General features: G+C 43.7%; 1 protein-coding gene across 2 annotated transcripts; it reads right to left on the reverse strand.

Moving 5' to 3' along the window:
• LOC108154126 (ichor) lies at positions 1 to 14,137 on the reverse strand. 2 transcript variants are annotated; one of them, XM_017284257.2, is made up of 2 exons: positions 13,230 to 14,137; positions 1 to 3,548 (listed from the first exon to the last, which is right to left on the reverse strand). In XM_017284257.2, exon 2 carries the CDS (start codon positions 3,461 to 3,463, stop codon positions 1,565 to 1,567), a length of 1,899 nt encoding a protein of 632 aa, XP_017139746.2. In that variant the 5' UTR covers positions 3,464 to 3,548; positions 13,230 to 14,137; the 3' UTR covers positions 1 to 1,564. The 2 variants fall into 2 exon arrangements, with proteins under 2 accessions (XP_017139746.2, XP_017139747.2); XM_017284258.2 differs by lacking the exon at positions 13,230 to 14,137 and adding an exon at positions 12,852 to 13,197.
• Between the last annotated feature and the right edge of the window lie 1,296 nt (positions 14,138 to 15,433).

Genomic DNA, 15,433 nt, shown 5'->3' on the forward strand with positions numbered 1-15,433 from the left:
GAACAAAATAAATAAAATTGCACGTTAACTAAAATAACACAATTGATATTGTTTTTTGCTTTTTTCCATAGAATTAACATCCATTAAAATTACATTAATTTATGTTTAAAATGTAATTTATTGTTTGCTTGAGTGTGTGTTCCAAAATGGTTAATTAATCATAAATAATTTCATGCATATCGAACATAATTTAAGGTTTACGGTTAAGATTAACTTTAAAACTTTAGCAACAAACTTTTTTTAAAAAACAAATTAACAACGCTTTAAGATATTAGCTAAATTAAATCGTATTCGTATTTATTACTTGAGTACATTGCTAAACAACTCTCCGTACTTCTCTTTCCACATTTAAGATTTCTGCAAATTGATTATTAAGAATAATATTTTGCCAAGCCCGCTACTGAATCTTACCATAAAATGTATGTTTATAAATAATGCTCTTTAATTGGTTTGTACAGAAACTATAACATAATTGTAATTTAAAATTGTATTGCTCTTCCTTGATTAATTTTAGTTAAACCTTTAATTTGTATGCTTCTTCACTTATACAGTTTTCAACATGATGAGGTACAGACAACATTTCAGAACTTTATACAACTGGGACTTCCGCTCCCATCTCTTAGTTGGTACTATTGTCTAGATTTTGATTTCTATATATATATATATAAATATATGTGTATGTATGTATGTATGTTTTACCTGTGCCAGGACCTTGGTCGCTAGAAGTACGCTTATTTGCATCAAAACAGAACAACAGTTGCAGAAAGACAATTGGACGCTTCGTTGTTCTTACATTGCTTGTGGTCTCTTTGGCCTATCGTCAGCTCTATCTTAAGGATATCGTTTGTGGGAAATAGTATCTCCATTTGCCTGCTTGGAGGTAGTAGGTTGATTTTGTTTGCTAGCCTGACAATGTACATATAGCCTTTTAAAGTTCTTGGTTTGGTTTGCAACTAATGCCTGAAATATCTATGGAACAGAACTCACGGAAACTCTCGCTTCTCAAATCCTTTAAATAATCTTTTCTAATAAAGACCTCAAAATAGACAGCACTCACTTAAAGTACACTTTCAAGTTACTTTCAATGTTGAATATATAGAGGTTTTCTTTCTTTAAAACTGAACTGTACTGTAGATTGTTCTTTAGTTTTGTTCATCAATCCAATCCTGATAATTTCCACTATGTATGTAACTACGATTTAGCTATAGAGATCAAAAGCAACCAACAACAACGAATATCAAAAAGTGTGTGTATGAGATTGCTCGACCCGTGTGGGATAGTGGCGGAGTGCCTTTGCCACTCCAGCCACTGTCCCGGCCAAGCAATGACGCACACGCACACAGAAGCAGGGAGAAGCCTTTGGCCAGGAGAAGCAGTCACCGATCAAGCAATCCAGATCCCGAGAAGAAGAACCCGTATTGCTGGTGATGCGATGACTAGACATGACCTTGGAGTGGGGCCCTCCCCGCCTCTGGGGTCAGATGCAGACACTCAGAGCGTGCTCTCTGCCTCTTGTTGGTCCAGCGAATCAAGAAATTTGTCGAGGAGCCTGCCGCCGCCTCGGTCAGTCACGCCCAATTCTCTTATGTATCTGTTGATGTTTGAGCAAGTGCGCCTTCTGGCGGAAGGCCTTGGCGCAGACATCGCACCGGAAGGGCTTCTCGCCGGTGTGGGTGCGCAGATGCACCTTGATGTTGGACTTGTTGAGGAATCCCCGATTGCAGATGCTGCACCGGTGCACGGGCTTCTCCTTCCCCAGCAATCCACTCAAGTCGCTGGCACTGAAGCTGCCCACGCTCGAGGGCGAAATGGCGCTCATCTGGGGCGTGGACGGGCCATTTCCACTATCTCCCTGCTGCTGCTGCTGCTGTTGTTGCTGTTGGTGCTGTTGGCTGGACTTCTTTTGGGCCCGCGATCGCTTGGCCTTGGGGGTGCCCGTCCGCAGCTCGGAGCCCGTCGTGGTGGCCGTCGTCGTGTGCGGATAGTTGCCCAGCATGTCCGGGGAGCAGAGTCCTCCGTCCTTCATCGAGTTTGGGCCATTGAGGGGTCCCATGCCAGAGCCGGAGAGCTGGTAGGCGGCCTGCTGCTGGTGGGAATTGGATCCGTTCGGATTCGACTGGGATTGGTTGGACAGGTAGCGGGGATTGATCATCAGGCTGTTGTCCGTGGTGCTGACCACGGAGCCCGGCGGACTGCAGCTGCTGCTCGTTGCCGCCGACAGTTCATTGCAGTATGAGGTAGATGTGGGCGCCTCCCCCTTGGATGTCCCTGTCGTGGTCGCCGAGGAGGAGTTGTTGCTGTTGTTGTGGTTGTTGTGGTTGTTGTTGTTGTTGTTGTTGTTGTGAGAGTGATTATTGTTGTTGTTTCCAGAGCCGGGGGGACCGTGCTGGAGGCGGTTCTGCAGGAGCGGCATGTAGCCATGGCTGAGCAGACTCTGCAGCGTGGAGCTGCTGGCGTGCATGGGCAGTGGCGAGTGGGGCAGCATGAAGTCGCCCAGCGAGTCCTGCTGCGAGACGAGCACCTTGCCCTCCTGCTGTATGCAGTTGCCGTCGATCCAGGCGTCGAGATCCATCCAGCTGTCCCGCGTGTCGTTGCCCTCGTCCTTGTCCAGCTGATTGGGCACCGTCGTGTCCGCAATGGCCGATCCAATGATGGCCGCAATATCGTCGATGGAGTTCATGTCCACGTATTCCGTCAGGTCCTTGTAGATGCGCACCCCGCTGCCATGCAGCGAGTCGGCCACCTGGTCGATCGGCGTCAATGTGGCTATGCTCGGGCCGTTCCCCTGTCCCCCGCCGCCCGATCCCGCTCCACCTGGTCCTCCGCCGCCGGGCCCGCTCATCACACAGCTGTCGGCGACGGAGTAAAGCTTAGAATCTAGTTGACTATCGGCAAAGAGCTTGACATCGGCCAGGCAGGCGTCCGCACAGGGATCCCCGCTCAGTACGCTCTCGGGCAGGCAGGTGGAGGAGGAGACTATGTTGTGCTCGTTGGAGGAGTTGCTGCTCCCGCCGCCACTCCCCCCACCGCCACCGCCACCGCCGTTGGGCCCGCTCTGGGCCGTCGTCGATGTGGGATTGGCATTGGGGTTGGCCTGGTAGGCGCTCTGTATGTAGTTGTTGTTGCTCTCGTCCGGCAGCCGCTGGGCAATGGCATGGTAGTGGTGGCCCGAGATGCCATTGATGGACAGGTGGCCCGTGTAGCCGGTGAAGGGGGGCAGCGGCTTCAGGTCGGACAGCCCATTCAAAGAGGAGCCATTGAGCAGCAGATTGTCCAGCACGTCCAGCGAGTTCTTCTGATCCGCATCGCTAGGCAGGGAGTCCAGGTCGTGCTCGAGCAGCAGCTTGTGGCCATCCAGCAGATACTGGTCCTGGCCGCTGTTCTGTGGCGGTCCCCAGCAGGGACTCATCAAGAGGCTTTCAACTTCCGATTCACTTGGGCCGTTCATGCTGCAAAACTTCATTGTCAGTTGACCCAGGCGATCGATACGAATCTTCTGCCGATCCTTGGAATAGCACGTTTCAAACAATCCAATGACCAAGCTTCAACTGGAAATATAAAACAGAAGCACATATCGCATTTAGTCATGGTGCAAATCTCAACAAAATGTGTTAGTTTGGGGATGCATATCTAGTATTACTTGTAGATTGTAAGAGATGACTATTGTAACAGGTAGTTCTTTGCATTCCTCTAAATGACATTCTCTAGGGTGCATTAGATCACAGAGAATCCCCACTGATAGGTTAAGTCCCATTCATATTTCATTCCTAATAGTGTAATGGATTATCTTTGATCTTCCTAGTACACATCTTCCCATAGCCAAAGCCTGGATTCCATTTGAGCTTACAAGAAATGCTTCCGCCATGGAGGAATCTTTCTCCGTCTCTTGCCTAATGATCTCTCCCCAATCTCCCCAATCCCGGCACTTGCTGACAGACAACCTGCAGCAACATCGATCCCGACACACTGATAGCCCCCACTAATGATTCTTTAATATGAAAATATTAAATAAATCTCTAAGAACGTCGGGCCGCCTGTTGACCAAAAATAGGGTTCCACGGGGCTTCCATTCCTCCGGCCCCTGTCCCTAAGCATCAGAGGGGCACGGAGACGGAGCCGAACAGATAGATTAAGTTAAGACATTCGATAAGCTATAATATCCATAAACAAGAAGAAAGAGAGGAAGATACGATGCACACGAAAATGAAGAAGAAATGACAAAACGAAGAAAACTAAAACCGATACCAGAATCGGCCAATAATAATTTCCAAATGGAATTTGGGTCAAAACATTAATAATCAGTAAAATTAGCATATAAATTGGTCAGAAAGAGAGAGACAGAGCGAGAGAGAGAGAGAACGCATTTGGCTACGAATATGTTATCGTATTCGATTATTTGTATTTCGATGGGGCACCACGCTTGATTGGGGCAAGTGGAAGTTCTCCCAAGAGTCAGAGCCAGAGCCAGAGCCGAAGTCACAGCCACAGCAACATCATATAAAAGACCCGACAATGAAAGTACAGGTGTGGATCCCAAAAAAAGAGTCAGGGAAGGAGGGGTGGGGAGGGGAGGAGGAGCTGGAGGAGGCAGCCCACACCAACAACAATTATAGAAGTTCATTTGGAAGCACAAAACGAAAAGAAACGAAACGGGGAATCAAAGAAACGGTAAAGCAAGCTGGCTGGCTCTGTTCTCTCTGTCTCTCTTTTGGTGCATTAACAGTTAACTTGATTTTGAGGCTTGGCCTCGCTCGTTTGTGTGTGAGTGTGTGTGTGCCAGTGTATGGGTGCCCCAAAGAAGAAGCCGCAATCAAAAGCTAGACATTGTCCAGCTTTGGGCGAAAGAGAAAATTTCGCTTTCAACAGGTTGTTGCCGTAGCAACATTATATTTCTAGCTTCAGCAACATGTTGCAAGAGCTAGGCTTAGTATGCGGAAAGAAGCAGCGCCATCGAAGCAGCGCAGCAGCGCAGTCGGCTAAGCATGCGCAGCTAAGCGTGGCAGCAAGCAGCAAGCAGAGGAAAAATAACCGTTAACCGAGAGACAGAGCGAGAGAGAGAGAGAGAGAGACGACCTGCTGACATACTTCCGTGATACGAGGCAGGCCCGGCTTTAATACTCTCTCTCTCTCTCTTGTCTTGCTCTCTGAGCTGCCGTTTGTTTCATTGTGTGTAATTGCTGGCTTCTCGGATGCTCATGCTCATGCTCACGTCTCTTGCTTTTGCTCATTGCTTGGCACAGTTTTACGGTTTTCAAAGGGTATTGCAGAGGGTATTATATGTCGGGGAAGATATTAACGATATAGATATTAAGATATTGATCAATGCTAAAAACTATATGGCTGAAAATTGGTTTGGCCTTACTAAAAAGTACATTGGGAAGCATCTCTCGTAATAAGAGACCTTGTTAGGGTTTGCTTTAAGAAAACTACTTTAATAAACCAACCCCTTGCTCCTAAATGCTCCCATTCGCGTAGAGATCTATGCCTAGGCAACCGGGGACAGGATGCACAATTAGACGGGTGGAAAAAATGTCCGAGAGTGCAAAAACAAAATACACAATGTATTGCTTATAAGAGTGTTGTTTGTCTGTTTTTGTTGTCCCTCAAAAGCGTGCGTATGTATGTAAATCAGGGCTCGGAACACATATACATATTCACATGTTTTGTTTTGCGTTTGTTTGTATTGGTGCCATCCACTGTTATTCATGTGTGCGTGAGCGACAGTGCACTCTCCGCTGATGTAAATAATCGAACTGTTAGGGTATCCAAAGCATCACCTCGAAGCTATTCATTCTTTCTTGTTGTTTCGCTTCTCTTTTCGATTTAATGAATTTTAAAATTCTACCCGTCGCTTTGGAGGCGCCTGAAGTCTGAGTGACGTTTTGATGCTGTCTTTAGAGCACTCCATTCCTCTATGGAGAATCGGAATTGGCGTGAAATATTTTATGGAAAACAAAAAAACGCTCCGCTCTTTCATTCCATTCCATTCCTTTCCGAGTCTGAATCCCATTCTGAAGTCCCTCCCATTCCGAACTCCCATTCCGACTCTGGTTCTGATTCTGATTCCGATTCTGATTCTTCTATTGTTATGGTTTGACTGCGCGTCAGATTTTACACATTTCTGTTTGCTGTGTTGCTGTTTTATTGTTTGGCGGCTGCTACATGAACATTTTGGTTTTAATGAGCCACATTGTAACGGTGGTCCGTTGCCCCGTTTGCATTTGAATGCCCCACAGCGGACACGGAGACGGAGATGGAGACGGACACCGACACCGACACCGACGCGGATGCGGACGCGGACACCCACTCACACTCGCACAAATTGCGGGGGCGCGCCACACAATCACAATGGGCCTCTATTGTAAGCCGAGCTTGTAAATGGTAAATGGTAAATGGTCAAGAGATTCCACGGACAATGTCAGCGGACAGCAGCTCGATCGGCTCTGGGGCCATTATAATTACTTCTATGCCCCACTCAGACTCTGTCCTACTATGAACGCTTTTAACGGTGTTTCCAAACGAATTAGTGCGAATTTTTGACAGCCGACTGATTTTATGACACTCCTCCACCTCCCGAGTTTGTTGAGCTCTTTTTATGGCTTTTAAGGGGTTAATATATTGGATAGGGATAGGTGGATATGCATATTCATATGCATATGATATTGAAATGTAAGAAAATACCTGATTCCCAGAGACATTCAATGTCTTAGTATGCTCCTAACGTGGACTTCCGTCCACAATGATATCTTTAGAAATGTTGTAAAAGATTGTTGAGTATTTGTTAAAAAGTTGTAGAGATGTGTTGGAAAGAGTATTATCTAGAACATAGGAAAATCAAGATCAACTCGGTTGTCCTTCGGGGAAGTTCTAAAGGATCGTAGAATTGTGCAACTCCGCCTACCGGATCGCGTGTGTCTCTCTGAGATAGAGCTAGTGGCGAAGAAAGAGAAAGAGATATGTTAAGCTACTCTGTGTGTTTAAGAGAGAGCGAGAGAGAGAGAGAAAGTGCGCGGGACAGAGAAGAGCCAGGAGAACCATCCTGAAAAGGTTCTCTAATTGATCCGTTTGGATTGAAATATGAAGCCAATATATTAACAGTTGATATTATAACATGGATAAAAATGTTTTGTAATCATCTTAAACCGATTTTCCTCTTTCTATTAAGGTATATCCAGTGCATAAAAGCCCCCTATCACCATTTCTTACAAAGTAAGTCTAACCAAAAAAGAAACCCGATAACAATTCCACAAGCATACCTTTCTTTAGCCATAAAAACATTTGGTTCCCTCCCAGAAATCTTGTGAAAATGGCCCAAACAATGGCCCCGCTCTTCTAACGATCCGAGAGGGTCACAACTTGGCGAAGACAACAAAAGTAACTTATTTAACAATCTAACAGGCAACTAAACGTCTGACCCGAGCAATTGACCAACGAAATGAACTCTAAACTACATCAGCATCGGCATGAGCGGCAACAATGGCTACAACAACACCAGCTGTTTGTGGAAATTGAGTTCTTAACTTGGCCGAGAAGAGAAGAGAGAACGAAAACCCCAGTTCAAACGCGAACGCGAACTCGAACGGAAATTGAGCTTAACCTTTGGCGGCAATCAACTTCCGTTTAAATGTTCGAACACGATGCAGCGTCAAAGGTCAAAACGTTTTGGCCAAAGTCAAGCTGCAAACACTTTCCTGCTACTCCCCCATGCACCATCCTCCTTTAAAGCACCTCTTCTCAGCGGAGAAGAGCTCAGGTCTCAGAGCAGACCTAAAATGAAAAGAAAAATCAGGTCGAGACATTGGCGGTGGTGCTGAGGTGACGAGGAGGCAGAGAGGATGGCTGGAAAAAGCGAATGAAAAATTATTTGATTGCAAAATTTACAACCGCAATGATTTCCACTTGGACGGGGAAAAACCGCACGTAGCAGCAGCATCCACAAGGCTGTGCAACTGCAACAGCAACAACAAAACTTTGACCAAGACCGAGAAGCCGAAAAAAGCCTCGGAAACGTGTGGCTTGCATTGAGGTCGCCATCAGTCATTGAAGGTTTTGCTGCGATGCTGCGTCTCCGCCACTGCCACTATTCCCCGTGCCCCACTCAGTTGTGGATGCAACAAATTGCTGGCAATGAAAAGAACGAGACAAGAAGTGGCAAGATCGGTGGAGATCGGTTGTCCACCGATTGCATGAATACTCTTTCGATGGGGCTCTATACAAATCTGTGATAAAGGTTGGAAATAGGGGGAATCCATTCTATGGACTTCTACCTTAAAACTAAGTATTTCTTATGAATGTTTTGAAATGGAATATACTCTTGCGTGAAGCAGGGTATACTCCACTCCTACTTCTTTTACCGAGAAAAGCACAGAGAGTGGCTTAAACTGGAAACTGAAAACTGGGAAACGTGCTTGGGGTTCCAGTTCTTCATCTCCTTGGCAGCTGCGCACTTGACCGCACATGTGGCACGTGTGGAGCTGTGTGTGAATTGTTGCATAGACTTCTTCTGCTCACCTCCTGAATGACTAACTAACCCAGAGTCAGAGACAGAGACAGAGCCGGAGCTGGAGCCAGAGCCAAGCCCATCTGCAGACCGCAGCTCCATGCTCTAGACGCCATCAGAATCTTGTTTTCTCTGGGGCTCGTATACTATGTGGGGATGTGTGTGCCTCAGGAATGGTCAAAAAGAACAACAATGTTGAGGGGAAGCCTGAAGACTTTGGCAAATGGGTGGGCGTACTCGATGGGGGCTCCGACCCCGCCCACTCGCCTGCCTGCCGGCCATCACCATGGCCATGTGGTATATCAAATGAGTTGGTAAATGCTAGATGGGCCGGCTATCTCTGGCACATGAATAATGTTATTCAAGGTGTAAATTAGGTTTTAAATTAACTAGTCTAGCACCAGTTACTGGCTGATGGCAGAAGGAGTAGGAGTGCACTAGATCGAGATAGAGACAAGAATGGAGTAGAGACTCGAATGGGTTTTGAGTGGCGTGCAGGAAACTTTGTTCCACATCATTTGGTGGACCTGTTTTAGCGTGATAGACTCTCATAGTGCTATAAAAATCAAATTTGTTGGATGATTTCTTAATTGAAAAGAATGTTTCAGGTTATGTTTACGGTTCCATACTGTAAAAGATGATATTGGAATCGGAAGCACGCCTATCAAATATATCTTTTAATTAAGTGGGGAATCTGCCTTTGCTTCATAAAGTGAAGGATAAGGATATGGGCAACATCTAAGAAATATATCAACCAAGTGGTTCCTGTACTTTTTAGAGTTCTTCTTAGAGTGGTTCCATAGCTAAATGAGAATTCATTTAGTCTAGTATTTAGTGCAATACCTTGAATGTTACATTGTAAAGACCTAAAGGAGTATAACTGGTGTATTTCTAAGATTCAGATCTGTAATAATTAGAATTTATCTTGTAACTCCTATTTTCCTGTCCGTTTTTAGATGTTTGGTAAACTTTTGTGGTTTCTGTTGTGCTAATGGAGTTTTATCGCTGCTTCAGCCATGAATGAACTTCGGCCACAACAATTTACTCTGGTCAACACTTGACTCCTCTCGACTTGACTTTGGCTCTGACTTGGAGTCCGTTGCGACTACAACTCCCGTTAGCCGGCAGGGGCCACACTCCACTCCCTTTTCTGTGTGGCCAACATGTGTCCGACAAGCGAGATGACAAGTCAGCGATAAACCCGACCTGGAGCTGAGGCTGGGACTGGGGCTGGGGCAGGGACTGGGGCTGGGACTGGGGCTGGGGCTGGGAGCAAGGCTTGGCTATATTTTTATGACTGAGGCTGTATGTACATGGCAGAACGGGAGAACGGGAGAGCTCCACTCCCTATGGCTTTGGCTATGCCTCTGCCTAGTGGACCCATCATCAGCAACAACAACAACCACTATGCAAATTTGTGTGTATTTTTTTTTTATGATGCTTAACTATTTTTAGTTGGTTTTTTTGTTGTTATTTAAATGACGCCCGCGTTGGAGTCTCGCTCCCTGTGTGTGTGTGCGTGTCGAGACTCTATTATTATTATTATTTGTTAGTTTTTTGGTTGTTGTTTGTGGTCAGCCGAGAGCCAGAATACTCGTACAACAACCACTATGACAACATGTTTAGCAGGTCCCAAAAAGCATTGCCCGGGTCAGCGAACTTTTTTCTGCCAGCTGTTGGATTTGTGTGAATAATAATTATTTTATATTATTTTATCTATTTTTAACTAAATTTTGTTTCGTTTTTGCAGCTAAATGTGCAAATTAAACATCAGGGTCAGAACTATGGAAATCCCATACATTTCTGATAATTTGATCATTTGGTGATGGAAGTGGAGGGCTTCAGGGGTCGATTGTGTGTCAAGGAATATAAGGAATGATGGGCTTGCTGAACCCCAAAGAAATTCAAGTTTTTTTAAAATATTTCCAAAGAGGAAGAACGTGAGAATTGCATGTAGGATAATATAGAAATCATGGAACTTCCTTGCATTCAAACTAATCCCCGAATCATATTTGATCGATAAGGAAGGGCACAACATTGCATACACCCCGATATGAAACAATCCCCAAATTTAGTACAAAAATAAATGCATCTATGAATCAAATACTATAATTATGGTATCTGTATAGTCATGGTTGATGCTGGCCTAAGAACCCAATTCAGTTTAATCTCTTTTGTAATTGATATGTTATGCCTCCCCTCCTGCTACCCCGTACTACGAGCAAAACCAGCCCAGCACACCTCTTAATTAAAGATCGAATCGGAGCCGATTGCGGAGCTCAATTTGAGATTCAATTTAAAATGAAAGATGAAAATAAGAAAGAAAGAAATGAAGAAATGAAGAATTCAACAAAAATGAAAATGAACAAAAACATCTTTAACCCAAAATGCAACTTAATGCCTAGCGAATTTGTTACGCTCATTGACGATGCTAGACAGCTGAAAGAGTTGTTATACTTAGTTGGTCTCTCTGTTGGTACCTTACCCTTACAGAGGGTGCAACGAATGCGAGCAGAGGTTTGTAGTGCAAAGAAGGAAGCGTTTTCCAGCAGCTATAGCAGATTTTCCACTACTGCTAAGCCACACTGGGAGAAGGAGATAGTAGACACATAACTTTGTTGTCTCTCTTGATCGGATTAAAGACTTTCTACAAAGCTCACTAGATTCGATATTCTCTAGATATAAATATAGCTGCTGTATAAAAATCGGTCATATCCCAAGTTTTCTGAGTACTACCTCTTAGCTTTCGAAGATCTCCAAGCAATTCTAGTCCTGTATATTTCATCATAACTGATTCAAGTTTAATGAAATTGGAATAATAAATATTACATAGTATAGAAACTTTTTGTGTGGAAGGGTATTTCAAGTTTCGGTTCGAGAATATTGCTACTCTTTTCTGTGCCTATTTTAGCTGTGACTCGATTCTCTTGCTCTTTCTCAGCTGTTTCTTCTCTTTGCTCTGTCTCTGACTCTTTCTCTGTCTCTATCTCCCTCCTTCTTTCTCCTCTGTCTTTTGTTTTTGGGGAACTTGCCGCTTGCTGAATGAGTAAGCGTAATTTTGCGTCATCTAACGGTACAAACAGCAGCTACTGTTGTTGCTGTTGGTTTTTTTTTTTTTTGGGGCTGGCATTGCCATTCCGTTGTTGTTGTTATTGTTGTTGTATTTTAGACCATTTTTGTCAGACAAACAAACGGTTTTATGATTTATTTTTAGCTCCTCCAACGGCATGGCAACAGCAGTCCCTCCCTCTGTCGCCCCTGCCGTTCCCCCTTACCTACACGAAACTTCCCAAAAAAAAGAGTAAAATTTAAGTGCTAGCTGTAAAACTGCGAAGAAGAGAATGAACCAGAAGGCGGAAGAGAACAGAGAACAGAGAGAGCTTTTTACTTCCGAGTGCAGTTCGGAAAGTTCGTTTTGGGGTCGTCTAAAGAGGCTTAATTGGTTTGAAATTGGATTCGTACTCGCATTTAGTGGGCTCATGTGCATTGCGCATACGTCATGTGGGAAAAGGTCTGGGAAATGGGATTATCCAAATAGGTGTGAGTGGTGGAGGGATGGGAAACGTCTGTGGAGTGTAATGAGATTGGTAACACTTTGTATAAGCATTTAGAAGTTGGAAATGTTCTATTCCAAGCGATCAATTGGGGACCTTTTGTTGATATTTGGGATCCTCGTAAGGAATCATTGAATTGTCAGATTAAAGAGCTATCCAAGAGATATGTACTTCTACCCAGCTATGGCCATAAAAAAAAAGGTAGTTAGAGAACCGAAAGAATATAGTCCTAGTATTCTACTGTTTCCTAGGCCAATGCACTGCTTCTCGGATACTATCAAGTCCACTGCTTTGCCCAAATGAATATTCAGTGCTGAGATTGGTCATAATAGAATATACAAACACTATCCAATTTATCTCTTCCTCTGGATATTCCATCCTTAGCAGTCTGATACTATTATCTCACCTAAACAGATCCAAGTCCTAATTAGCAGCCCCGTCCCTCATAAGATGCCTTGTCACTGCCCATTAGAGGCATGTGAATTTCACTATTGTCATAAGTAGAACCCTAACAGAACATTCCACCGCACCGCACTCCCAATGCGTCTACTATAGAATATATAGTATATACAGATCTATTTGTATTTCATAACAGGTGAGTAATATGCAAACATATCGGAAACGAATTCGGTCAATGACTTTTGCCTGATTTGTTTATAAGCCAGACCTGAGAATATTCTTCTTACGGCGAGGCCGTTGACTTGAGGAATTTCTGTTGCTGTTTCTGTGGATTTTTGTTTGTGTTTTATTTTATTTTCGAGTTTCGGTCGGGCGTAGAAAATTCATTCATTACTTACTGTTACGAAATTGCAGCTTCAGCTAATAAACATTTTGAGTAATTTTCGAAAAAATATATCAATATTTATTTGTGGAATATCTTCTGTTCGAATTTTTTTGCTTGTAGCTCGTCTTTAAAATTATCCGTGTTTATCAAATATGTATAATCCTTGGGGCATAGATTGAGATTCCTTTTAGTATATTGTTGTTTCTGGTTATTCATGGGTTAATTTTGCGAGGATTGAGGGAAAAGGCCACACACCAAAATAGAGTTGAATGAATTATAAAGTTAAACTAAAAGAATAGGAAAACCCAACAACACCAGTAGGCAAATAAAGAAGATAAAGATATGGAAAATAAAGGAAAAAAATCAAAGAATAATATTTTTGTATACTCACAAAAACAATGGGAGGAAGACATAAAACTATGCATAAAAAAATGAACGGGGAGTAGTACGAGTGGATTGTTTATAGTATATATGGGATATATGTGGATATATTGGATTGCAGCCCAGCAATGTTGGATGATAGTCCCGCTATGGATAGTGGTTTTATTTATATAGGTTTTCGAATTCTCTTGGTTTTTTCGGGTTTTTTTTTATATACAGTGGGAAAATGCTGTTTTTGTAGTTTTCCGATATTTATGAAAATATTTACAACAGCGTTCTGGGAGTATTTAGCATATATGTATATGTATTTGTAATTATTGCAGATAACTGATCAATTCTTTGATTGGTTTTATTTTGATTTGTAACTTTTTCAGAAGCGTATTTCCTTTGCTGTTGTTGTGGTTTTTATTGCACTGTTTTTGGAACACTTTTAGCTGTAGCACTTTTTTTCCTTTTTCCTGTATTTCATTTTATTTGGAATGTATTCGAACAATTCTTCTCAGACTTTTCGTCAACCATTTTCACAATTTTTAGGCCGCCTTTTATCCATTATAATAGATGGTAATGGTAGATGTTGTTCACTGTATTTTATTCTTTATTCTTTTTTTCCTTTTTGTATTATTTTTGCTGTTGGTTTGTTCTAATTTCTGTTGCTTGCTCTTTCGATTAAAGCCACTTCACGGGTTTGTCTGTGTGCTGCGCTGTGTGTATGAGGGGGGTCCACGTCCACAATCCAAAACCGAACCGGGGCACGAGCACGGGCACGGGCACGCGAAACGTGAATACGCAAAAACGCTCTGGTATCCGCACAACTCCGAAGACGTCAACGGTAGAAGAAAGCCAACTGAAATGTGCGCAGGCGCAACACGAAAAGAAATTTCCGAGCCAAGAAGTTCAGCGCCGACGTCGACAGCGTTAGAAGAGCGCAGCTACCAAAATCACGCTCTGAGAGCGGAGAGCACAAGAGCGTGAAGTGATGATGATGGCTGATGGCAACATGTTGAGCAACATTTTGGTTAAGCCGTGTCCCCCCTCGAGGTCACTCTGAGACGCAGTTCAAAGTCAGGGCTATGTTTGTTGATGCTGCTGAAGGTATGATTTTAGGAAATTAAATTAAAATAAAATTAATTCAGATTTGTAGAAGATTTTCTTGGCTATATTTGCTATATACTTACTATATGTATTCTTATAAGCCAAAATCAAGTTATTCATTCTCTGGCTCTCTCTGGTCTGATACGACTCTCTTCTTCTCTCTGCCTGATCGTAGTTCTCTCGCGCTTCTCTCTCACTGCTCTCTCGCTGGCACACAACTTGACCTACTTAACAAAAATTTTAAATTTTTTCCTGTTATTCCGCCTTGTAAACATGTTGGCAGAAATTTACAGTTTGCCGGCAGCCTAGCAACATGTTGCTAAGGCTTCGGCCTGCTGCTGCTGCTGGTAGTTGGTGTTGTTGCATTTCCTCTTTTGCACTTGCTGCTGCTATGGTTGTTGCTGTTGCTTCTCTTTGTTGCTTGTTTTGCTGCGCTGCATATATTGTTGGTGTATTTGTTTTTTTGTTATTGCAGTCGGTGCTGCAGCTAACGGTACCGCTGCGAAAATGAAAGCTCCGAGCAGAGCAGAGCCCGGCTCACAGGTTGCCCACCGCGGAGTGCCGGGTTTTGTGTGAATTTTTGTGTTTTTGCTCACGACTTTTGTGTCTCCTCTGCTTTTGTTGGCATTGTTACATACCCTCAAAGAGAGGGTATCATGGTTTCATTCAAAAGTTTGCCAAACGCAAAGAGATGCTCAGATATGTATCTGACAAAGCAGCGATAACTCGTAGATTCAGCTAGATTTAATTCCATGGGAACCATGGATCCATCTTCAAGGGTATCTACATCTTCGGCTCTTGGTTAGCCCCTCTCTCTCTCTCTCTCTATTTATTCCCAAGCTTGGTTATTGTTGGTGTTGACTAGCACTGGCACTGGCACTGGCACTGGCATTAGCATAAACAAGAGCCGCCTCATCATCGTATTGACCAAATGCAACTGCGTCACTGGCCACTTTCCCCGTCGCCTCCGCCGTGTCCGTCTGATTTGTTGGTCATGTTTATGGCTCATGATTTGTTTTTCATCGGCTGCTGCTGCTGCTGCTGCTGCCCCTCCCGCGCCTCCTCTTCTTGTGTCTGACTTTTTTTCGCTGGAATTAACTTGCGTTTTTTATTTCGCAAAAA

This window comes from Drosophila miranda, chromosome 2, assembly GCF_003369915.1.
Source record: "Drosophila miranda strain MSH22 chromosome 2, D.miranda_PacBio2.1, whole genome shotgun sequence".
Classification (NCBI taxonomy): Eukaryota; Metazoa; Arthropoda; class Insecta; order Diptera; family Drosophilidae; genus Drosophila; species Drosophila miranda.

Bases quoted from the DNA above. Each gene is read 5' to 3' on its own strand.
- LOC108154126 (XM_017284257.2), bottom strand. From the start codon at position 3,463: ATGAAGTTTTGCAGCATGAACGGCCCAAGTGAATCGGAAGTTGAAAGC.